Below are 26011 nucleotides of genomic sequence, written 5' to 3' on the forward strand. Positions count from 1 at the left end.
TTCCTTTTTCAACAGTTCATTCGCTTCAGCGTATCTACTCACCGCATATTGAGCACAAACCTCAAAACCATGTCAGAAGACGTCATCATCGAGCGACCGCCAGCCATTTAAAGTTTGAGCTGTCGTTCGGTCTTTAGCCAATTATGTTCGACTTTAGCAGCAATAAAATTAGGCATCCGTCGAAACGCCGATTTTGGCGAAAATATTCCGTTGTCATCAGCCAAAGGAGTCAGCATGGCGATAAAACGATAACATGGTCAATAATGCAATGAGTGATTATGTCTAAACGGTTAACATGAACTATCTAACCGGAATCACCGGACCATTTCATGTCGCCCAGCTGTTTATCCGCTTTCGGATTGCTCGCTAAAATTGAGACAAAATTTTGCGACCGTCGGTATAAGAAGACGGTGCGTTCATTAAAATAGTTAAAAATAGTTTTTTTTTTAGTTTTTACAATCGCTTGTATCTTCGGTTGTATCTTGCATCTGCTACTACATCTCGAATGGTTCGTGGTAATGATGAATTACAATTAATTTAAAATTACCAGTATTTTATCGCTCACCGCGCCTGGTCACGGTGCAATGCGAAATAAAGCAGAAATATCGCAAGTAGTGCCGTTATTTGCTTGTATTCGTTTTACGCCAATTTTCCACGTTACTACTTATTTTTCGCTGGGGCCCAGCCAGCAAAGCAAAACAGTACCTCTTAACAGGGGAGAGGTAAAGATTTTCTACTATATTTTCCTTTCCAGCCAGTCATGGTGCTGGATAAGAGAGTTCATTGAGATTTCCGTGGCCTGTTGTTATAACAGTTCGTTCGTAATTACAGTTGAGACTTGTTTTGGGTCAGGATCTAATATGGGCTTTGACATTCACCGTTGCCTGTTACTTCAAAAACAGCCTGCATTAAGATCTCAATTCCTGCGTCGTTGTAATAGTGCTAACAGTTCATTGTCGTTATTGTTTTGTTAACATTTTCTGTCACGCGGCCGTAAAAGCGCAACAAAAAGATCCCCATCCTCGAAAGTCGTCCCCTGACTATATTCGACCGCGCCGCTCTTCATTGTGCCAATGACCGCCAGCCGCCGGTATGTCGCCGGCGACACCAGTTAATTTTACAGTATCGACGGATAGTTTTTGCCGTCGACAGAAGACGGATCGGTTCTTTATTCGAATAGCTAACTATCAGTCGAATCGAACCATCCGAACGCCCGACAGTGAATCATTCGATGTCTCAATTATGGTCGATGTTTTAATCAGTATATCCAAATTGCTTTTATACACTGTTAGTGGGTACTTGGTCGATGAGAGGTGTTTCAGTTATTTCATAAAATGGTTTATCTCTTTCCCGGAGAAATATAAATAAATGGAACTTAATTGACAATTTCACGCAATTCGAATTTCGAAAGCTCGATTTATCGACAATGAACTCATAGATCGCATTAACAACGAACTGAATCGCATCGACGAATAGAAGCAACGCATGCAGAATCGAAACGAAATGAACCGTTAATAAAGTGAAAGCATGAAAGCTTCGATAAATATCAGTCAAATTCTCAAGTTTGAGGACTTTTTTGCAAAAAAATAATATGATATTTGGTTATCTTAACTGGGTAGAAGCAACGAAAAGTATCGTTGGGTATTCATCAACCTCACGTTCAGAGCTTATTTTTCAACTTCCTTGAAGAACTGGTAACGAAGTGCGAAACGCGCAGTTCGATACATCGCATAACGTCGTCTGGTTACCCCTGCTACCTCGTACCGCGAATCGCACGTTCATCAATGCATCAAATTCGCGAAATCTAAGTTCTCAGTCAATACTTCCAATGGGGATCTTTTATCTTCATTTTTTCAAAATTCTGTCCGTGTCCGATGTAGTATGAAGAAGAATTTCATCTAACAAAGTTTCTTTATCATTTGATGAATTTATTTTGACTCAAGCAGAACAGACATGCCAAAACACCTTATTTTCTCATTGGTTTCGAAATATACATTTTAGCAATTATGCAACATTTTTGTCAATAATAAACCCGGCAACAGAACAAAATAAATGATTTATGGGCTTTATCAGGTTCGCGATTAAAGCAGCATCTAATCATTCCTTTCGTAAGAAAACGGGCCAGGTCAAAGTCACTGAATTATAAACAAATCCGTCCGACCGAAACGTCTAATAAAATGGGGATCACCCACGGAATACGTTAAAGTTATCAATTACGCCTTGAGAAGACCGGCAACATGGAAGTTGTGAAAACACGCTAATATTTGGCAAGATATTCAGATTTCACGACGACTTCAATAATTACGTCAAGATATCGTAGCAAAATGGAACTCAAAACCGAAGTCAAACGAAAGCTGCCCTTTTCGCATTTCGGGAAAAACAGATCTGGTTCAAATTTCCAGCATTAACACAATTGACTTTAAATCTCTTTGGGGAGGTATAATTCAAATAATTTTTTTTATGAGCGTATTGCGTCAGTGTGCGCCGTATCGATATCGACGACAAGAAGCTGCCGCTGAATGTGGAAGATTAAGTTTCAGATCGTTAAATGCCAACAGGTAACGGAAGTTTCACATCACCTCGTTCAGATGACGCATTTGAACACGGTTCGGTGAATATCGCCTCATTCGAAGCGGCGGGAAGAAGAACCGCTATTTTGCCTATAGTGTTACGTTCTTCCATATCGGCGTTGAACAATATTGAAGCGCTAAGTTCAACAGGGGAATATCGCGTTAAAGTTCTTTTTCCAAAAATAAAACGTTAATAGTATATGCCGATAGCGTGAAAGTAAGTGTTATGCCAGTGAAGATATTGGCGTACCCTGATGAAATACCAGTCGCTCTTTACCGCTACCATTCTTTCATCACCTGATACTTCCATATATCCTACCCGCAGAAACAAAGTTAAAAACGATCATTGCTCAGAATACAATATCAGATTTGTCAACATCAATAACAAATATTATCAATAATAGCGAACATATTCTCTTGAAAGTCATTCTGATCTAACAGATGTATAGATCAGTTTAAGGTGCCGCCGAAAAGTACTTTAAAAAGACAAAAACGTTAATATTAAGATGTATACCATGATTTCGTAATCCGCCAGTTCCCGACGTTATCATCCTTGCTGCCGTTGCTCGTGTATCAAGGAATAAAAATAAACGTGAAGGAAAGTAACTTTCGTCGATCGTAACTTCGGCGTCAAAACGACGTTATCGCCATATTATAAAGGAAAACGGTCAAAGCAATAATAATGAATGTTCGAATTTATCAAAACTAACTTACCACAGGCGTTCTATAGAAGCTGTATGTGTAATCGTCGTAATATGTAATCCATGCTTTCATTTTAAGCCTATGCGAAAGATCACCAACCAATATTTCGACAGACACGTATTTCATGGTACCCCAACAAGCTCGTCGGTCCATTTCCCGCCGAACATCATCTAATTTAACGAAGCCTTTGTGTACCAAAGCCGCTACCATTCCGATAGCCGTTATTTCAGTTGGTAATGTACCCCAACAGTTCAACATTACCCAACCTTCGATATCAGAAGACGCCACCGCTATCGGTATTAGAGGTAACGTAATGTTATGGAAATTGTTGCTCAATACCGCTTCCAGAGACAGCCTGCGTCTTTCTTTCGCTTCTTTATATGTCTTCACCCTCACGCTATTCGGAATTAAACAGTCTTCTGTACCGTAGGTATTTTCCGATACATCTATCAAGCGGTTTTACTTTTTGGCGTCTTTAGAACCGCGTCTCCGTGGAATACCAACCGGAGTACCATGAACTATATTGACCGCCGAGTTGATGTCAGTTAACATTCCACATTTTATCGAATAGTCAGAAGCATCGCCCGTTATCTCCATACTGATTTGCCATCGTAATACACAGGAAAATTCCAATGGAAGCCCATTTTATATTAGTGTCGGTTTCACACCATAACATCGGCGATTGACGGGAAATTCGGATTTCGCGAATCATCGATAATAAAAACATCCGCGCGCCCATTTTGGTTACGTACCCACTTTTATACGGTTTGTTTCTATTGAGCATAGTGGCAGTCCTTTCAATTTTACGACTTTTTTCAACAATGTTAGCGGCGAATAAAGCCACCGTATTTTCTGGCGTAATACACGTCGGTAATTGTTGATACTGACGATTCCGATGGTTTTACGTAACGACGTTAAAAGCCAACATCCCGCAATTTTGTGCTTTACGCATCTGGTCAAATGTTTGTTAGTAGACAGAGCTGTACAGGGAAGATAGCCGGTATCTATCTCTACTCCGTGGTGGTGATGAAAATCAATGATAAATGCGTGCGTCAAAATTCAGCGTATGGCATGAAGGTTGTAGATACATGCGGGTGTACTCTCTCGATGAAGATCAACTTCAATTTGTGTCCTTGAATGTTTTCAGTTAATAGGTATTTTGCTCGTCCGGGTAAGTTCGGTAGCCTACCGCCTAGTATCCGCCGTAAACCAGTCTTCTTTGCTCTTTTGGTCATTGGAAATATACTGGCCATATCAATTGTGTCTGGTCTCCGTCAAAACCAACAATTCAAAATCACCAAACAGCAACCCAGCATTGTTCATCTATACCTTTGTTAGCGCTTGGTGCGGCCGCCAAAGTCACCTGCGTAATTGCAGGTTGATCCGGAATACCGCGCATTATACGCATTTATGCCAGCTGGTTTTCCGCTTCCGTTACATCGCGAAAGAAAGTTCACTTTCCCAAAGTTGGCACGTTATCCTCAGCGTAAAATAGTCACTTCGGTATTATGCATCATTGTCAAACAGTATACTCAACGAATACGTCAATGATCTCGTCAGCATGCTGATGCCACCTTTATAGTGTTTGCTGCGGCTTCATCAATGCCGTAAATCAATCAGCCTCTTTTGACGCCGGTATTAACAGAAAGTCGTTGAATCACAATAATCTTCAAATGCAGCAGCCGAGTTTCGTAATCATGCCGCCGTTAATATCGTTTTATCACTACAGGCGAATAGCAGTCGCCGCGCCTGAAGCCTGTCGGTCTTCCAACAGCTGATACCGACTTTAATACAGGAATAAATTCGGGAGCAGCGTTCGTTCATTGCCCCGCGCCAATGAAATAGCAGCGTGGCTGCCACGGGTACCGCCTGATGTTCGAAGAAGTTTTTATCTTCGGAGCGGTGGGGATTGTGGTGATTCACTGCTGTCAGCTTCTTTGGCTCAATAATGCTGTTTCCGAAAGGTTGGAATGTTGACTATCCAAATAGGCGACATATCGCCTGACTTTATATCAGCCGAAAACCGCGCCAACAGTCGGCAATCAAGTGATAAAACCAATAACAAAATTAATACGCATCGAGCGGTTGCATAAGGCGCTTCTGGTACAGAGCCGTGTTCGGTTACGAATTCAAGATAAATAGGAACGTCATACAAACCATTTTACCACCGTAAAATGTCGGCTTTTCGAATGCCGGGCGAACGAGAGATCACGGGCACCTTCGGTTGCCAGGTTTTCAGCGCGAATATTTATCACAACGTTTGGCGAAACAACGAAAGTTGGTCATTTGAACGCGATGCCAATGGCATTTTTCTCGGTATCTAACTTCTCGGTGATTATCGTCAGGTAATCCCAAAGATCAATCCTGATAAATGAATCTCGGAACATACATTTGGTTCTTAAACGGCACAAACAAAGCAGCATAAAAGCCCGGACAATATGAGTTTATAGTTAGCTGGCTGGTCCGCTAGACAACACTTGAAGTCAATAATACCTTTGCAACGCATATTTTCTCGAAAGCTCGTGTCATGCCGCGTCCCACCACTTCTGGTCACAGACTAGTCAGTACTACCGATCGCATTCATTCGTAAAACCTGTCTCTTAAATCAATTGCTCCCAAAATTGTCCCGGGCGGTCGACGAAATTGTTCGAAGAACGCTTTTCATTGCCGCGACAAAGAAGTCGGTTCACTGGCTTCAGTTGCCGTCAACCGTAAATTGTTCTCAACACGCCGAGATCGACCGACAGTACAACCCGCACGGTCGGGAATGCCGCGGGAATTTATTTACAGGGATTGCTGGCGAAACCTGTTCGACGTAATACATGTAACAAAGAGATTGAATGGTACAATGGTTTCTGTCATTGTTCTCGACGAACAACTATCGCAGAGCTGGAACACGTTAACACAAAAGCGAACAGAAGCGCAAAATAAAGCAAATTGGGAAGCCACCGCTATCGCCGTTATAACAGCGTCATTTCCTCCGGATTTCTGGCCTCCGTACCGCCCACCATTGCACCAGCCATAATGGAACGTCGTATTACGAAATAGGTGGCCTTTCAGATCATTACAATTGCGTCAGCGTAAGATATTGCCACATTTTTATTTTAGATTGAATTAATACAGTGGTTTTAAGATGCTCGGTTTTTGTTTAGTATTTTTTTTTTTTTTTTTTTTTTTATATACCGTCATTGAATATAAATCGAACAATGTCTCCATGTAAGCAGCGGTATTCAATCAATTTGTTCCAGACGACCAGAGTTCAACCGGGTCAGGCGAAGATTTTATTTTATTTGCCTATATCTGAGCAGTAAAGTATTAAATACTAGCCTTTGTTTTAATCACCCGACCCGGATTCGAACTCCGAATCATCAGTTCGTGGTCGGAAAATCTACGCACCGTGCCATGGAGAATACATTCACCACTGCGAACTCATATATAGACCAAACCAACAAAAACAGGATCTCTTCCCGATGCCAGTAGCAACGCAACGGGTATCTAAGTCGACAAAGTACGCAGCCGGTTCCAGTGAGAGCGGCAAAAGATAAAACAAAAGAGCCGCAGACGGTCTTTAGTGTCACCGAAAACGTCAAGCGCTTTTTATCATATGCGCTAGACCGATCTCTAACCCGAGTTTAAATTAATTAAACCCCAGGTTTATAGACCATCGCCGTATTTATCGAGACAGGTTCATAGTGGTAAATAGCAGCCTAACAATCGTCATATCAATCATTATTAGCGACGCGAAACAAATGATGAATTCAAAACCGCCTTTGCGCGAAGTTTCGACAAAACGGGTAAGTCCATTTTACTGTTCGACCAGCCGTTCCCGTTAACGGTAATCAAGCGCAGTTTCAAATATGCCAAATGACCGCTCGGTCATATTTTTGCGTCAGATTTATCATATTGCGGTACGAAATTCGAATATTTAAACGGTCAACAGAATAAATTGAATACGTATTGTTGATATTGACTACTGGTCGGCACTATAATAATCCATGCGTCTTCATTTGATATAAAATATTTCTTAAACATAAACGTATTGAAGCCCAACATTCACCGAATGATTGCCAGTCGCATCAACTAATGTTATCAACTGAAATACCGACACCCGGAATTAATACCCATAACTCGGAATGGACGGTCGATATTTTGAGTCATCCAACCAGACCAGGATGGTGTCGTCTGGCTGCTTTGTTCAATTTTTCGGTATCAATATTGAAAGCCCAGGATTAGATCGGGGAAGTGGAAGCGAATGACACCCGATGCCGGTTGTTTTAAGACGCTTTCGCCGTAATGGTTGATATCGTTAAAATATCGCGCATCGGTAGATTTATTTGAAGTCCGTAAATACCCAGCTCGCATCGCGAATCGGATATTGTTATACCCGCCAATTATTTGTTCAAAACAAACACTTTAATAAGTTCGTTCCACGACATCCTCGATATGATAGTGTTCGTTCAGCCTTTAATCAAAGCGAAGTTTATTTTATTAAACAAAATAGTTTATAAAGAAAATATTCAAAAATAAAAGAATCCATTTCGTTTTCTTCGCTTTTGATTAGCATCGATAAATCACAAATTTTACAACCCGCAGAAGACAACAATAAAACATTTTTATTACTTATACCTGTCGATCAATTAACTTTCATCTACCTTTCAACCTCATATTGCCCGGCAGCAATTATGCACGTGATGTCGATGATTTGTTTGCCTGCGCACCTTTCTGTTCATTTATCCTCGCGATGGTAACTGGCGGCGAAGAGTTTCGGTTGCATTAACTGATGTTCGGTCGGTTCATCTCGACTTCAAAGAGCCGGTATCAGTGCATCAACGTTATAATTTATTTCTGGCGATTGCAGCCATTGAATCGTTGATAAATAAACGAATAAAGCCCCGCTGGAAAACAACAAAGAATTTTACGCGACGGATTTATTTTGAAAACCTTCATTCATGGTTAACCCTGTAATATTGAAGATTTTCGGCACAGATTTCGTTCATCGTTCATCGAGAAACAGAATATAAACGATACCGTAATAAAGGAGTTCGGAATTTCGACCATCGGAATGCGGTTTCATCAACGTTGGACGGGCGAGATGACGTACGAGAGATGTTTTTCGATTTCGAATAAATTGCGAATTGATATGAAGGTAAAGAAAATATGGTTTGAGCGATTGTACGTACGTTGAAGAGAAGACGATACCTTAAAAGCGATATTTGGCGTAATTATTTTGATTTATTTGTCGATTGGCGCGGCGGAATGTTGAACGATGGTGCCGAATACCTTCGCGTATCACCAAATAATATCTTTCGTTTCAGTAATATGCGAACGAAAACGAAGGTATAAATAATAATTAAAGCATGCGTACTAAAGAAGCGTTGTAATCAATGGGGCATTGCGAATACATTTTCTTCTTATCATTTTGGCGTATCAAAGTGAAAGCGTAACAAAGTTACGCAATGAAGAAAGATACGTTTGAAAGAGCAGGTGTGGTCAATAGGTTATTTTAAGACGCACGTGTGGAAATATGGGGTGCAAGCATTGAAGCGGGAATATTTTTTACGTAATCAGGTTGGTTTATTATCGGTTGGTTTTGGATTAATTTGTATCGATCGGGTCGTAAGTCATCATACAGCGCGAAGCTGTTTTAGTAATTGGTAATAGCTTAATTGTCTATTGTTATATTATTGTTTATATTAATTTTTATTAGCGTCATATTTTTTGCATTATTGGAATATTATTAATGAGAATATTAATAATTATTGTTGCCGATATCGAATATCAACATCGAGATTTTATCTTTTCGAGCGTTATTTATGATTCGAGGCGTCAAAGTTCCAGTCCGCCGCGCAAGTGCGCAAGCGCTTTGCGATTCCCCTGCCTGTTACTCGCGTAATTCCAGTTTTATCGTGTTTCGTCGATTGGCAAACAAAAACCTCAAATCTTTATTCAAGTCCACAAGATCAATCCTTTGAGAAAGATGTGGTTAGCGCGAAAAGACGAAGATAAAGATATGCTCCGATTGAACGTTGACTGGTCATCGACAACAAACGCAATCTACAGCTAGTGCCAAGTGCCCGTGGAGATGTAAAAATAATTACTTACTAGATATAAACCTCCACGCACCCGTCCCAATTGTACCATAATTGTGCGTATTACTACTGCTAACGTAATCTTTATTACGATTTCATCGACTTTTAAGCTGTCATATTAAAATTAGCCAGCCGACGCACGAAATAGTGGTAACGAAAAGTGATATAACGGCTTAGAAATACACAGTGACGCGACGTGTATTCCTGAACAGTCCACGTGTTTATCAGTAAGCGTCATATATTTTAAATAAATTTTGTAAAGTGAATCAGTCTATTACGTGTAAAACCTTTAAACAATGCCACCGGCACCATTTTATTTTACGCCACGAACTGTTACCCAAAAACATTTTACGCGTAAAGAACTCTATTTGTAATCAGTAAAAATATTTTTTGTATTTCAAATGATTTCGGCAAAAATACATACACCACTAGCCTAGTTGCTCACCAAAAAACTATTTCTATAGCGTATAAACTATTTGCTTATATAAACTATTTAGTTACGGCAAAGCTCTTTGCAAGCATGTACAGAATATGTAGAGGGTGGTTAATCACTAGATCTTAAAGATCTGATGACAGAAATATTACATACGCAGTGTACGTAAAACACCTCCTTATGCAAAAATGTCTCGCAAAAAATATTCCTTTTAATCTTCATTGGCTTCAACATACCTCCGCTTCCGTTCCATGACACAAGAATACAAGGTATTGCTATATAGCTGATTACTACTGTCACAGGTGATAAACGGCACCATTGGCTTCAAAGTTCCGCGCCACCAAATCGTCCAAACAACAGATGTCAAACGTCGTGCACAATCTCTTCTTCAAACGTCACATCGACATCTGACATGAATCCCTAAGGCTCATATCCCCAATTCCTTCCCTCTTTAGTCTTTATTAGTGGCAATTGCACATATGGATATTTTTTTGTATGGCGTATGACGTCACAGGTGGTATGCGCAAACTTAACGAAATTGGGGCCGCTATCGATCATACCTTGTTTTTTTTTTTTTTTTTTTTTTTTTTTTTTTTTTTTATTTTTTTTTGTATTGGCGCTATACGTAAGCTTTCATTCCGTATCAGTTCCATACTTTTATTGTACAGTTTATATTATTACGCAAAGTTTTATTTTTAAAAATTTGTGTCTTTTTGAAAAGTTGTATTATCTTTCTTATTTTTTAAAAACAAATATTTTTTAAGTATTTTAAGACGTTTGGCTCTTTAATATATCGTTGACTATGCTCTTTTGAACAGCATGCGGCCCATTGGCTGCTGGTAGATGTTGCGTTCCCTACTGCGAATTGAAAGAAGATCCTATATTTTATTGGTCCTTAAATTCTAGCATTGAATATAAATCGAACATGCCTCCATAGCGCAGTGCGTAGAGTTTCCGACCACGAACCGATGATTCAGGGTTCGAATCCGGGTCAGGGCAAAGATTTTTTATATTTTATTATCGTTTATATTCTGATACTCTGTTTTTCAGGTGATTTCGACAGACGATGACAGAAGAAAAGCAGATGACGTCCCATACCAATCTATTTATTTCACTAAAAAAAAGTTCTCTACTATTCTTGTTAAATATGGATGGTTTTAAATATAAATCCGTCATGCGGTCAGTTCCCTTGTTGTTTTAACTAGTTTTATTGGTTTATTTCCTCAAAAATGACAGATCGTATTTCATTTTTATTGATTTGACGGAACGATAAACGACATACGGATGCATATGAACTGCTCTTTTTAGATTTTCTTTTGAAGCTTTGTCAAAAGTCTTGACAAATTAGAGGTTATAATTTTGTGTCAACTTTGCCAGTTTTGGTCAACAATTGCGTTTTGGTAGATGATGCGTTTTGATTCGTGTTTTTACATGTGTTTTGTGTCTTTTGCAGTCAAGTGGAGGAAAATCGAGTGAAAATTAACTGTAGACCCAGATCACAGTTTATATAGTTAATACTCGCTGCCAAGACAGAAAGTCTTATACACCAATAAAGTTACCATCACTAAAGTTCGTATACCATCTCGTCATAAATAACTGCATTCGTATATAGGGTAGAAGCGACTATACTAAACATATACTCAAAAACTGGAGTAGCAAAATATCGATTATCACACGATACTGCAAATAATGTAGATTTTAGTACTGCAATACAGTACCGCCAAGATACTGGCTTTAAAAAATTAAGATTAAAGTTAATTAATCAACCTATAAGGTACCTATAAAAATTGGTAAGTGTTATTAATAATAAAATAGTTTGTTTATTTATGTTGTTGTAATAATTATTCCTGCGGAATATTACAAATTTGTATTTGTACATAAGTTATATTGATAAATATAATCACAAATGACTAAAGTTTCCCCATAAAGCTTCGAAAAGGTAACAGTTTATATTTTTGGTATGTGGTGTCTTGTTCTTGTTTTTTTGTATTAACACATACCGTTTTTATTAAATTAAATAACTCGATTACATTTTTCAGTTTTATACAGTTTTTCACAATATTTTGTATCAAAATATATAATAATTTCCTACTATGCGTTCCAGTTGTACCAACTTATTTCTTTGTAAAATAAAATAAACTAATACTTTGAAATTAAAATGACAGACACATCTATCACTGTCATCAAGGATCTTCTCATTGTTGATTAGATTCATAGTAAAGTATTACACATTTGTTTTTTTGAATTTTTATAAAAAAAAATTTTAATACTTTACTATCAGAATACATAAACGAAAATAAAATAAAAAGTCTTTGTTCTGACCCGGATTCGAATCATCGGTTCGTGGTCGGAAACTACGCACTGCGCTATAGAGGCATGTTAGATTTATATTCATCACTCAGGAATTCATAATTCAAACACTAATAAAAAAATATAGCATCTTCTTCCGATGCGCAGTAGTGAACGCAACGGGTATTGCAGCCAGACGGGCCGTATGCTGTTCCAGAGAGCATAGTAAAAGATATTATATCAAAGAGCCAGACGCAGACGTCTTAAAATAATTTCTCTCGAAAATCGCCAGCACCTGCAGGACTATTATCGCGTCATTTCATATTTTCATTTTTTTTTTTTTTTTTTTTTTTTTTTTTTTATATTTTTATTAAGGTTAGATCATGCCCTAGACACTCAATGGTAATTTTATGGAACTACAAGTTTAGTTTCTTCTGCATCGCCAGACGGCGCAAAAGACATTAAAGTACAGATTTCTAATTTATATATGAAGATGACATGACAGCCTCTATATTTACTACCATCTATGGTCTAGTTTTGGTCTAGTTGTCAAAATGTTGGTGATCCTCGTCAGTTATAAATAATTATTCAGATATTCCTGATTTGCCGGAAAATTCGGTGATTTGTGTTTATAGTTTGTGCTTTTATTAGTTTGTGACGTATTTATTTACAATCGACCATCATTTTCGTGTGAGATAATCAAGTTTTTTTAGCGAAGACCTTTTAGACAGCTTAGATGAATAACAATACATTATATGAACGAAATAAAAAAATGTATAATCATAAATAAGTAAGTACATATTGGTGTAATATAGTACTTTAACAATTAGTAGTCAATAATATTTTTATTATACTATAATTTATTTGTTAAATCAAAAAATAGGCGCTTGCGTATGAACTTCATGTTATGCTTAAAATTGTATGTATTCATAATTTTATTTTTAGTTTTGAATATGTTATAATTTCTAATGATCAAACATGTATAGTAAACGAGTCTCTCTATTTATTATTTTATATTTTACAAGGAATAATTTGCGCTTGAATAACGTTACCATTTTAGTTACAAGCATTGCAACGGAACGTAAAATTATGTTATGCCAAAACTCCCCATTAGTTTCGTCCGGATCACCAGGTGGCTCTAAATGATGGACTTATTTGTTTTATATCATTGTCCAATCTATCTCTAGTACGTATTCATGCGGTTAGATTAAATTTTGTCAAAACTAAAAACCAGTTTCTTGCTTTTATTTACTACTTTGTAAAAATAATTTAGATTCGTCAATTTGACTTACCTCTGCTTCAGTAGCGTATCTGGTATGGGTGTCATAAATACACAATTATTATAACCATTTATTTTTATTAGAAATATATATTTTATAGCAATTTTAATAACCATTGGCAAATTGACAACGTAAAATAAAAACAACAAAATTATTGAGTCTACCACACGTCTACCCTACATTATATTTTCACAAGTTTTGAATGAAATTAGAATAAACTGGAGCTTAAGTCGGCATTTTAGGTCCCAATAGCGCTTCACCTATGTTTTTTGATATACTTCCCTTATAAGCCCAGCAACCGCAATTGCTGAGAGATGATGACGTCGTCTGGTTTTGATATATCTTTTATCATGCTCTCTGGAACAGCAATCGGCCCGTCTGGCTGCCGATAAACGTTGCGTTCACTACTGCGCATCGGAAGAAGATCCCATTTTTAATTTAGTCCCATAAATTCTAGTACCTATTCAATATAAATCGAACATGTCCATAGCACAGTGCGTAGAGTTTCCGACCACGAACTGATGATTCAGAGTTCGAATCCGGGTCAGGGTGATTAAAAACAAAACAAATATTTAATACTTTACTATCAGAATATAAACGAAAATAAAATAAAAAAATCTTCGCCCTGACCCGGATTCGAACTCTGAATCATCTGTTCGTGGTCGGAAACTCTACGCACTGCGCTATGGAGACATGTTCGATTTATATTCAATACCTGTGAATCTCTTTAAATAACCACAAAAATATAGATCCTTCAATGCGCAGCAGGGAACGCAACGTTTACCGGCGGCCAGACGGGCCGTATGCAGTTCTAGAGAGCATAGGAAGTAAAAGATATATTGAAGAGCCAGACGTCTTAAAATTTGTTTTTCCGACGTTGCCAGCTCTCAAAATTTCCATGTCGTAAAATAAAAAATATCCAACATGCTACGCACTTTATCTATGACGCAGTATAATGATCTAGGGTATTTTTCCTCCTCCGACAGGTGGGCAAAGAGGACACACCCCTATTTCGTAATTATTACGGCGTTTCGATTATAGAAGCAGGTACGTTTAATGCCGGTTAATTGAGGAGGCGGATTTCAAAGGGGTGGACGACGAATTAGAAATCGAGAGGGGGTGGCGCGCGGTGCGGCTGTTGCAAACAGCGGGAATAATTTAAATTGGGCCTGGCGACTTGAAACGGCTTCTTTCGGTCATGCGAAAATTACCAAGTTGGCGGCGTCACGTTTGAAGTGCGACTTGAAACGATATAAAAGTTTCCGAAACTTCAATCTCATATTAAACGAGTAAATGAAATACTGCTCTAGTTATAATTTAACGTTTAGCTGTATTCCGTTTCTTTACCTTGTTATGGTTTTCTGTTCCTTTTCTATATTTTGCCTAAAAATAATTTTTATTATTAAGGAACATGTTCCTAAAAACTATCTGTCATTATTGTCATCAAGTTAACCAACAAAAACCACGCTAGTTTTTGCGGTTTATTGGTCATTTATATACCATTCAATCTCTTTTTTTTTGTTACAGGGCGATAGCCCAGCTACGTCGAAAGACCGGTTCCCGATTAGGGAATGCAATCCCGCAAATGCGGGATCCCTCTGAGATTCCGCGGGATCAAAGTTACGGGATTTGCCGTGCGGGATCCGCGGATCAACACTTTTATCCGAATCGATCTCGATTAAGATCAAACCGCTTCGTTCCGGGCCGATGCGTCGACGCTGGAACCCAGGGGATTCCCCTTACGGGTTGGCCATTAAAAATAACTGAAACAAACAGGCTAGTTGTTAGATTTCTTTCTGACTATGTGCGTAAGTGAAGAAAAGCGTTTAACTAGTACTTGTGGACAATTTCGTCAAATAAATTGCCAGACATAATTATTGGGACAAGCAAAATTTTAGGGTAAATTTAAAGTTGAATGTCTCTTGAACTAAAAAAGATTTTGGGATGCGGTTTGGACTAGGTTTTAGATGAATCTATTGTGATTAAGATGCTTATGTGGTTTTCGAAAATATATTTAGCGAATTCTCGTATACAGGGTGTTTTATAAGAGTGTGAAAATTTGATCAAGAATCTTTTTTACCGCAAATTTACAATTTTTAAAAAATCGAAATTTTTACCAAGTACGATGAATCTGTATTAAAATTAGAAAAAACAATTTGATCGGTTTTTTAATTTTTCTTTGTTTTAAGGAAAATACGACGTTTTTTCGAAAAATATGCATTTTTAGTCATACGTATGGCCCTAAATGGTACAAAAAGCTTTGTACATACTGCATATGCCAAAATATTATTGATATAGAGTGTATCTAAAAGCAGATAACTAACACAACTTCAATCAGAATAATATTTTTATTTATAAAATAAGTAGATAAATTATAATAAAATTTCAGTTTATTTAATATTAAATATATTTTTTTAAACACCCTGTATACATCGGTGTCCAAATTTCTGTACAGCTCGTTTAAGATACACGCTATATCAATATATTGTGGGCCTATGCAAAATGTACAATGCCTTTTGTACCATTTAGGACCAAATGTATGACTATTGTTTACAGTCCCGTAACTTTGCGGATCCGCGGGATTCATTGCTTTAATCCCGCGGGTTTGCGGGATTGATATTTTGGTGCGGGATTGCATTCCCTATTCCCGATAATCACCGAAGTTAAGCGACGTTAAATGATGAGGGTGGATGCACTCAGAAAAAAAAATGCATTGTAAAATGCACAATAAATCACGTTCAAATAATTAACTCGTTCTATGGAATTTGATTTACCTAATTATTTGTTTCATAAACGATTGCTGATATAATATTGCTTTATATACATAATAAAAATTAAAGCATTCAAAATAAAATGAATACTATTTTATCGGATATCTAATATTTAGTCCTTTTAAAGTAATTATTACCCTGTATGTTTTAAAAGATGTATAATTTTAAAAGAAAGGTGCCCGGTGGCGTAGAGGTACAGGCTCTCGTCTACCAATCTCAAGGTAGTGGGTTCGAATCCCACACCCGGCATTTCATCAGCCGACTATTTTTATTAAAATAAAAATAGTTTGGGTACCTGGGTCGACTCAGCCTTAAATTAGTACTTGGGATTCACAATCTTGAGGTAATAATAGGCGGTTGAAGCGTAGTGCTAGCCACATTACCTTCCTTGTATACCGAACGGCTCTAGTATAGCAAGCTGTACCTTGCTACTCCAAAGGCGTTAAACGCTATATACGGGAGCTATTATTATATGTTTTAAAACAACCACGTTCAAAATAAACGGGTATTGCCTTATTGTTTTTGAAAAGTGCTTGTCTATTTATTCCAATAAAGCTTGATTTTCCATCCGTTGTCCGACGATACGTTGATACGATATTAATTTTATTGGTAGAATTTAAAGACTTTGACTGGTTAGAAAATAACGCAGTTTTTAAATTTATTGCATTTTCATTTCCTCCGTTTATCGGATATACGTTGGTGTTATTTTATATTTTCGTTTCCATAACGATTTTGCTATTTTACAAAGTATTTTACTTATATTTTTATTAAGGTTAGATTAAATTTATCAAAAAAGTGTCAAAACGTCCGTTATCGTATGAACGGGTCCGTTGACGGGCTGAAGTAAAATATTTACGGATGAAAAGTGGCGCGAAAACGCTATGACCAATCAGAGCACCGTCGGACCATCATGTCCGACGGTCAAAATCAAACCAAAACACCACAAAACAATATACCGTATGATGGAAAAAAGGCGTCCAGTTGCAGTAAAAATAAAGTAAATGACGATTAATCACATTTACCATACAATTTTACAATGACAGCGATCTTCACTTCATAGCCATCGCTGACGCCGTTTGTTAACACTAATTTTCTTTAATTCGGCCAGCAGCGAAGGCATTTCAAAGACGGTGTGAAACTAAAAGCGACAGTGTTGCCAGATTAAAATGAGTAATATCTGTAATACCTTTAACGAAAATATCTTTGGATGAAAAATTCGCGTTTATGCACTGAAAATTTATTCGTGTTAAACATAGAATAAACAACAAATCAGTTCAGTAGTCAGTTCTATATAGAGCTCTCTACAGGCAAAACGTTAGATAAAACGTTATGTGTTAACAGGGCTTTATAGCAAACATAATATAGTTCGTAAACTACGTGCGACGGTCGTTGCGAGATAACGCGACAACTATGTATTTCAGTGCAGTCCCTTATTGCGCTGGGACGTTCTCACTTTTCAATTTCCTTCAAACAAATTATATTATTAAAATAAAATAATGTAGGTGCCCGGTTGCGTAGAGGTACAGGCTCTCGTCTACCAATCTCAAGGTAGTGGGTTCGAATCCTACACCCGGCATTTCATAAGCCGACTATTTTTATTAAAATAAAAATAGTTTGGGTACCTAGGTCGACTCACCCTTAAATGAGTACTTGGGATTCATAATCCTGAGGTAATAATAGGCGGTTGAAGCGTAGTGCTAGCCACACTACCTTCCTTGTATACCGAAAGGCTCTAGAATGGCAAGCTGTACCCAAGGCGTTGAACGCTATATACGGGAGCTATTATATTATTAAAATAAAATAATTCAATTTGGTCTATCAACTGTTCATTAGGGTATTAATTATGGAACCTGCTAAACCTAAATAAATATGTAATTGGCAACTATAATTATATAGGTTTCTAAGTGTCAAACATAAAATAATTAACAAGCATAAGTGCAAAATAAACAATATGTGCCTTACCTACGGCAATTGGTGTTAGAGATGTGTATGATCTACCAGCAGCTTCTGTTAGCAGCATTAAAAATGACAACTAGTGTTAGTTTTTTTGTGGTAAAAAGCCACAGCCACATAAACAAATAACAAAATATTCAACGCTATATAATTAAAAGATGCAAGAAAATATTTTAACATGCAAACAGAGTCTGTGTTGGTAATACTGTGACCCAGTTCAGGTGTTCAAAAAGAGCTCCATATTTTTCTATGCTCCATATTTTTGATATGAGGGGAGTAGCGCGCATTTGAAAAATATTTTTATAAATATACAGGGTTATTCAAATATATTTTTACACTAAAGTTGTATTTTTAACTAGGAAATTGTTTTTTTTCGTTTATTGAATTTTTCACTGACTTTTTCTGATGTTAGCAAAGTTGTATGGAAAGATATCGGAAAACCGAATAGCGTCATGCAGTATTTACGCGTACCTTATCATGGTTACGACATGCGCGAGTCAATTTTTAACGCAACGCCCGCTAATAACGTTACCGCCTGACTTAATTTGCGGATCAATTTCTGCAATTACACCCAAGAACGGCAAGGTTAACTGTTCTTGAATTACACCAAGCGCTATTTGTAAATAACATAAAAATTAAAAATTGCTTAAATGGGCATGTGCGGGAATTTGACAACCGGGGCCGGCCGGTGAGATCTTTTATTTTAGGTTATGTTTGAATTGTTTTGAATTATTACTTTAGTTTTATTAGGTAATTTGATATTTAAGTAGCTGGGATTAGTTTTAATTAAATAAATATGGCCCAAAATATGGATTCCACCTCTTCCAATATTAAAGAACCTATAAAGAGGCTTAGGTTTACAGCAGATGACGACTTTGCCCTTCTAAGAGAATTTATTGCCGTAAACCCACTGGAAGACGTTGGACAATAAAGCACTGGAAATAAGCACTTCAGCCCTTTAGTTTTAAAATACCTAGTAAACAAAACAATTTCAAAGTTTTAAATTCAAAGTTAGGTTAAGTTTAAATAGCGGACTAGACGCGAACAGAATTCTTTCCGATCCGGTAACTATAAATGAAGAGAGTTAATACCACCCCACGTAAAGGAAATATCACCTGGCCTTATTAACGTCCATGCACGCTATTCGGTTTACCGATATCTCTCTATTACGCTGTTTATTGTTATTTTACGCGAGTTTATTTTTGCGCACAGGAAATTTTACTCGTTTGCTCATCGTCATAAAAAACAATTTTCATACCACGAATTAGGGATAAGATTTTTATCTTTATACATATAGTATACCTAATCTGTGTTACTATAAACATTTGTGCGGCAATGCATAGCTTTAAAATTACAGGATGTTAAAACTTTTAACATCCATTTATCTCATCAAGGAGATCAAAATCGATCAAATATCTATCTAGATACAACTTTTAATCGGCATTAAACGGCCTACCCAATTTTGCTACTAAGGAAAAAAGTCAGTGGCGCACATGGTTTTTTTTCTGTTTTTAGCATTAAAATATGTAGCACTTATTGTAACTTTTACCCTCAATATTTGATTTGAATCACTAAAAGCACTTGAAAGAAAATTATCATAAATTGAAAAAAAATTAAAACTTTAACCCCCTATAGCTATATAACAAAGCAAACTAGATATAAAAAATAAATTTTATTTTATGTAAGAAATCGGCACACGAGAGATGACACATATTTTTTGAAACACCCTGTATTTTATGATATAATTTTATGGCAAATCCAATAGGTAAGTATTCAAATAAATATGATGTATAGTGTAAAAACTACAGCTATAACATAAAAATAGATACATTTGGGATTTTTTTTCAAATCACCCTGTATATTTTTTGATGCTTTAAAATAATCCAGTATAAAATTGAAAGTTAGCAGAGTCATAAACATTCTTTTTTGAAACAGTAAAAAATTCCTCTATACTTACCGGTGACTGTGATAAAATGTGGAGATGTTGTAGCAATAGTATCTTCTTGAGACTCAGTTTCCTGGTCAGCTGGTCCAGTACTCTCGTTACTAGAGTCTCCAGTCTGCTCTAAGGCAATTACAGGTACACCATTAACCAGAGTTCCACTCGCTGTCCCCTAAAAGTTAAAACAGACATAAAAATAAAAATTCCCTTAATAAAAAAACCGTCACCACGATGTCAAGAAAACCTACTTTTATCTGTCCTGCACGTACAAAGAAGAACTGTTTAAAACTAGACTAAACAGAACTAAAAGAACAATTAAGACGCTTATAAAACAAAGAAGAAGGAAAAGTGATAGAGAGAACGAAAAGAAAAGTGCCAGAGCACAGCACGGTGTCTATCAGTATCGAGATTACCTGATGTAAACTGGCTGGCAGCACGATGAGCTGGGTTGGCTGAGATTGGGCAGGGGGCGACGTTGCAGGACCGGGGGTAGGCGGGCTACTGCCACCGCCTCCTGCTGCAAAGCGAGCTGCGGTTGCCATGGCGGCGTCTCCAGGGCTACTCCTGCCTCTATCCGAACCAGCCAACGAGATAAGCTGGGGCCGGATGCTGCAATCGGAAAGTTTGTTAGTGGGCATATGTTGGAGGGGCTGGTATTTTTTTCTTGGGAGATTTTTTTATTGAATGAATGGCCTAAAATGGTTTCTTGAAAATATAGCTATATTTTTAGTATGAGCAAATTGTTAAATTTATTTTTTTTTTAATATTTTATTTTAAAATAGTGTTACAATGTTGCAAATAAAAGTAAAAAAAAACTAATATAGCAATTATAAAGCTTCATTAAGAACGTCGAAATTAGTGGTAGTAGTTTTCGATTAGCGGAAATAGTTAACAAACTTTTAATTTTTCCACTAATTATAATTCAAAATTTGCGAGAAATGTCATTTTGGCCTTTGATTGTCATCTGTCAAGAAAAATTGTGGTTAGATATCAAAAGTTGAATGTTTTATAAACTAAATATTAAGCTTTATCTATGGATACAAATGACTACCGCAATCTGTTGCTAGGATATTTTATTAAGTTTAATTGTGTTTTTTAGACATTGCTTTCAGTTACACTTTATACACTTCCCCAATAAATTAAAGCACCACAAAAAAATAACCAAAAGTTTAAGTTAAGTTTTTGTCAAAACCACTTATCCGATTTGGACGATTGTTTTTTTGAATGATAGGTTATTCTTTCCACAATGTTGCTATACTAATTGTATTTTGATAGGAATCCTTTTTATACTAATACCGGGTGTAGCAATTATAACGTGTTTTTTTAATAAAATTTGTGATACCCTGTAGAGTTGATCAGTTACAGTATCAAGTTAAAATTGAAATCACATTTTAGCCTTATCTTTTTTTTACATTTTGTTCTTTTATTTACTCCATTATCTTCCTTATTACACGTGAAACAACATTTTATAGGATGACATGATTTAATATTGGTTTTAATTGACATTTTTCCATTTTACTCACTAAAGTAAGTAGCAGGGTATGCAAAAACACGGATTACCAGTAAATATCAAATAGAGATGCTTGTTGTCAGTGTCAGTCGTTTTCGTCCATTTATTATCTATATATAGCGTTTTTTTATCTTTTAAATACTTTTTCATAATGCCTTTATTATTTGAAGTAGTTGAAGTTGTTGGCATTTTGAAAAAGCAATCAAAAGATAAAAAACGCTGCTAAGACCATCAAAATAACGTTGATCTAATAACACTTTGACGTTTTACTATTACGTCAAAAGCAACTTTTTTCCAAAGCCTATGACTTCACTGAATCATCGTTTCTTGTTCACTATTATTAATATCTTAATTATTAGATATTAATACATCTGATATTATGATATTCTGGTATATCGTCGATTTTAAAATAAACTAACTGTTTCTATCTTATTTTTAGATTAGAATAGAAAAGTATAAGAGTGCTACTGATACCGTGTTGTGAAAATAAGGTAATTAAGGGCTTATTTTTTGGTATTTATTATAATTTTGCTAATATCTTCGGTTTGAAAGAAGATATGAAGATGCGGTTTTCGCTAACTTTTTAAGCTTTTACTACTCTTTACTATCAGCTAAAATTACATATACTATTGCATTTATTTTTTTTGAAAAAAACGCGCAATGTTTGTTAAATTGTAAGACACCGCCCCCTAGCGTCTACGTTCAAAAGCCTATTATTATTGTTTATATGGTACAATATAGAGTAAGAAACGCTCTTTTAAACGAGCCCTCGCGTGTTGGATTCCGATCATCCAGTCCAGAGTTATTAATATTCAAATAAAAACAGATCTAACCTTCCCCCACCACTTTATTTTGGTAGATAGGGGAAAATGGCTCTAACAAAAAATATTCAAAATATACTGAAGATTATGAAGCTGTTACTTATAGTACATCTTATCTAGGCAAAATTGTGTAAAAACTCCATTTTCTTATTTTTTGTTGCAGTTGCGCCCCCTAGCGGTCGTTCTACAAACTTGAAAATAATTTCCAGCAATTTCCCATAGCCTCTTTAGTAATAAGTATTTTTTTCCGCAGCCGCTACTAGCTGTAGCGGCTACGAGGCTGTAGCTTACTTTCCGAGATACAGCCGAGAGCTATTCTTAGTGGGACACCCTGTACAAGATACCTCATAAAAATTATTTGGAATACAAGTTACTAGATACCTCTAAGAGACAAAGTATTTGAGGTATTAGTTACAAAATACTATTGAAAAAGGTATTTGGAATACTAGATCTAAGATACTACGTATTTTCCAAAATACTTTAAAAAAAAGTACTTTTCGATTTAACAGTTTTTTTTTGAAGTTATTTTTACCATATTATCTTAATAATTATTATGAACAAGAATCGTGTAAATCTGAGAATATCTTTATTACTTAAATATTGCGCATAGATATTGCGGTGTTTCTAACCAGCGATGCTGCCAGTAGACACCATGTTGCCGCTACTTACAACAAAGGAATCAAAAGTCTTCTAAAACATGTAATAAGATTGGTCTTTTGTCTTTTTTTATGTATTCCACCATTGTAGTGTCCAATATTTGTTTTTCATACCGATTAATTTTACGTGTTTCAGTCAGGACAAGATCTTTGACATGTTCTTTAAATGACTTTGGCACCCATTTCAGCCCGTTTTATTTTAAAAGAATGAAATGGGTGCTTTTCTTTAATCCATAGACACAGAAGAATAAAAATATTATTTATAGAATGTTTATTTTGTTCTATTTTAGGTTTAATGTTAATAAAAAATGTTACATAATTAAATACTTTCATCTTATATTTCAAATATAAGATGAAAATAGGTATTTTGTATCTTATATCTGTATTTCGAATACTTGAATCCAAAATAAGTCCCATCTCTTCAATGATGTAAAAAAAAACATTAGGAGGTAAGGGATATTTCAAAAACTTAGTTTTTTTCATATACTGCATGTTGCATCGCAGACCTGAACATAGAAAATCACAAGGAAATTTTAAAAATGAAGAATAAAAGATCCCCATTTTATTTTAGAGAAAATAATATTTGAAACTTTTTAGAGAACTTAAAATTCTGGAAATTGTTCATTATGAATGGTTTGTACGAATTCGTTTTTGAGTTATGGGGGACAAAATACAAAAATACTAAATTAACCGACAACTAAAGTGATTCTGTTCTGATCAAACAAAGATAACAATCGTATAAACCATTCAAAAAGAACACGTTTGCTGCTTCATTTTAAGTTCTTTAAAAAGTTTAAAATAAGTTTAACTCTAATTATAAGAGGGAGATCTTTTAAAATTTACATGGGATTTCCTATATTTAGGTCGGCGATGCAACAGACTGTAGATACAATTTTTCGATTTAGCGTTTCCCGACAAAGTTTTTAATTAAAGGTGAACCAAAATCATATTATTGATTTTTTTGCAAAAAAAAGTCACTCAAAAAACTTGAAATTTGATGTGTGTGGTTGCCAGTAAAGCCCCATACTCACTATGCGCTGATTCTTCGATTTGATGCGTCAATGCGTCCATGCATGCCTGGTATAGTTCGTCGATGCGATTCATTAGTTCGTTTGGAAATTCGTCCATTGTGTTCATAATTAAAATCTAGGTCTTTTGATGGTTCATGACGCATCAAATCGACGCATTGACGAACCGCATCAGCGAATAGGGAGTATGGGGCTTTACAAAATCTAGCTTTTATAGATTTATTTTATGCCTTGATTAATTTTCAAGTATTTTTGGAATTGCATTTAATCAAAATTATATCAATTAGATTTAAGTTGAGATTGGCATTTACATATTTTGTATATTTCGCTGACTCTGTATAAGCAAATTTCAAGGAAAAGACTAAATAATTTTTTTTATAAATAACAAACACCTCCTATTCCTTTTCGCACTCATTTGTTTAAGTATACCCTGTACAATTATTATAAAAACGAATTTAAAATCAATGGATACTGATTAAAAAAATATATTTTATGTTTCTATTAGTAGTGGGAACTATCGAATGAATACTATCGAAACATTCGATAGTTGCAATTCATTCGAATAATTCGATAGTTAGTAAAAAAACATTCGTTGAAAACTATTCGAATAAAAATTATCGAATAGATCCGTCATCTGCCTTGAAATATTGTATTGTAGTAATTCGGCAGCAAAAGCCATTCATTTATAAAATCATTCATAAAAAAAAAATACTTTAAAAAAAAAAAATAGATATAATAAAATTATTAACTGAAATTTTAGTTGTCGCCGGCGACGTAGGTTTCTTTCCGAGAAACCCGACAGCGGTCGGTGCCAATGTTGGCAATGCTATGAAAGAAGCCGGCATGTTTGATTTTTTGTCAGATATAGATAAGGAGACATTATTTTTTTTATTGAGGTGCTAGTATATTTACACAGAAAATACAACATTTTAAAAACATAAAAAAATAATATTTTGGTATTATTGATATTAGCAAAGAAATATTATGTTTGGCTTTAGTTAGTTAGGGATCTTTTTATTTAATACTCTGTTGTTACACTGCAATAATACTTTGTTAATTTTGGATGTAGGAAAATGATTTTTAAATGTGTTTTAAGCAAAGACTGGTTTAATAATAATATAATTTTTTTTTTTTTTTTTTTTTTTTTTTATATATATAACAAAATTTAAGATCATTTAATATAAATATTTTTTTAAGTAGTAGGCAAAATATAAACAAAGCAAATTAGTGTCAAAATTATTTATATATTTAGATCCTATTTAAAAATAATATAGTCTCTAATTTTTTGTGTGTGGCCAACGTTTGGTTTATTAAATAATAATAATTAACAGAACTAATTTGTTATCATAAACACAAATTTTAAAATCAATGAAATATAAACATTTATTAATTTCTAAGCATGCAGTGTAATGGAAAGGAAAATATAATAAAAAATTGAAATCAAAAATTATTTATATTAGGTGCTTATATACTTATTTAAAAAATTATTTTTAACTTTTTTTTTTTTTTTAAATACTTTTAAAATAAATGAAATATTTCTTCGCAAAAACTACATGTAAGACAATTAGCATAAACAAAATAAAAAAAAAAAAAAAAACATCGTTAACTTTTTTTAAAATTGGCACGTGTAAAATTTCATTTTGCTTTTCTCATCCCCATAAGTTTGAGTTCGATAACCCCATTTACTTAAGCACATTACTTAAATATGAATTATTAAGTTCAACTATTTCAATATTATTAAAAACATCTGAAAATACAAATATGTAATTTTTTAAAATTAATTGTAAGTTCATCTCATCTCTCTTAAAAATTGCTCCTTCTCAAAAATTTCCCATTAAAAATAGACCATATAACCATATAAAATTAATGAGAATGAAGAAGTTATGGGAACACGGAAAAGCACACAAATTTTCGGAAAAAATTTTGACAACCTGCACATGCACAAAATCGTCAATAAATACAAATTG

General features: G+C 35.3%; 1 protein-coding gene across 1 annotated transcript in view; it reads right to left on the reverse strand.

Annotated features, from left to right (window-relative positions):
* The window catches only part of LOC115891042 (DNA-binding protein RFX2-like), a 49999-nt gene that overhangs the window by 20760 nt on the left and 3228 nt on the right, over positions 1 to 26011 (reverse strand). Inside the window, exons 2-4 of the mRNA XM_030911439.1 lie at positions 20443 to 20638; positions 20045 to 20201; positions 3285 to 3718 (exon numbers count right to left, since the gene is read on the reverse strand). Of these exons, the coding sequence (XP_030767299.1) occupies positions 3285 to 3718; positions 20045 to 20201; positions 20443 to 20571 (720 nt within the window). The 5' untranslated portion in view covers positions 20572 to 20638. The remainder of the gene's footprint in view (positions 1 to 3284; positions 3719 to 20044; positions 20202 to 20442; positions 20639 to 26011) is intronic.

Source organism: Sitophilus oryzae, unplaced genomic scaffold (assembly GCF_002938485.1).
Source record: "Sitophilus oryzae breed Bouriz unplaced genomic scaffold, Soryzae_2.0 scaffold_944_pilon_pilon, whole genome shotgun sequence".
Taxonomy (NCBI): domain Eukaryota; kingdom Metazoa; phylum Arthropoda; class Insecta; order Coleoptera; family Curculionidae; genus Sitophilus; species Sitophilus oryzae.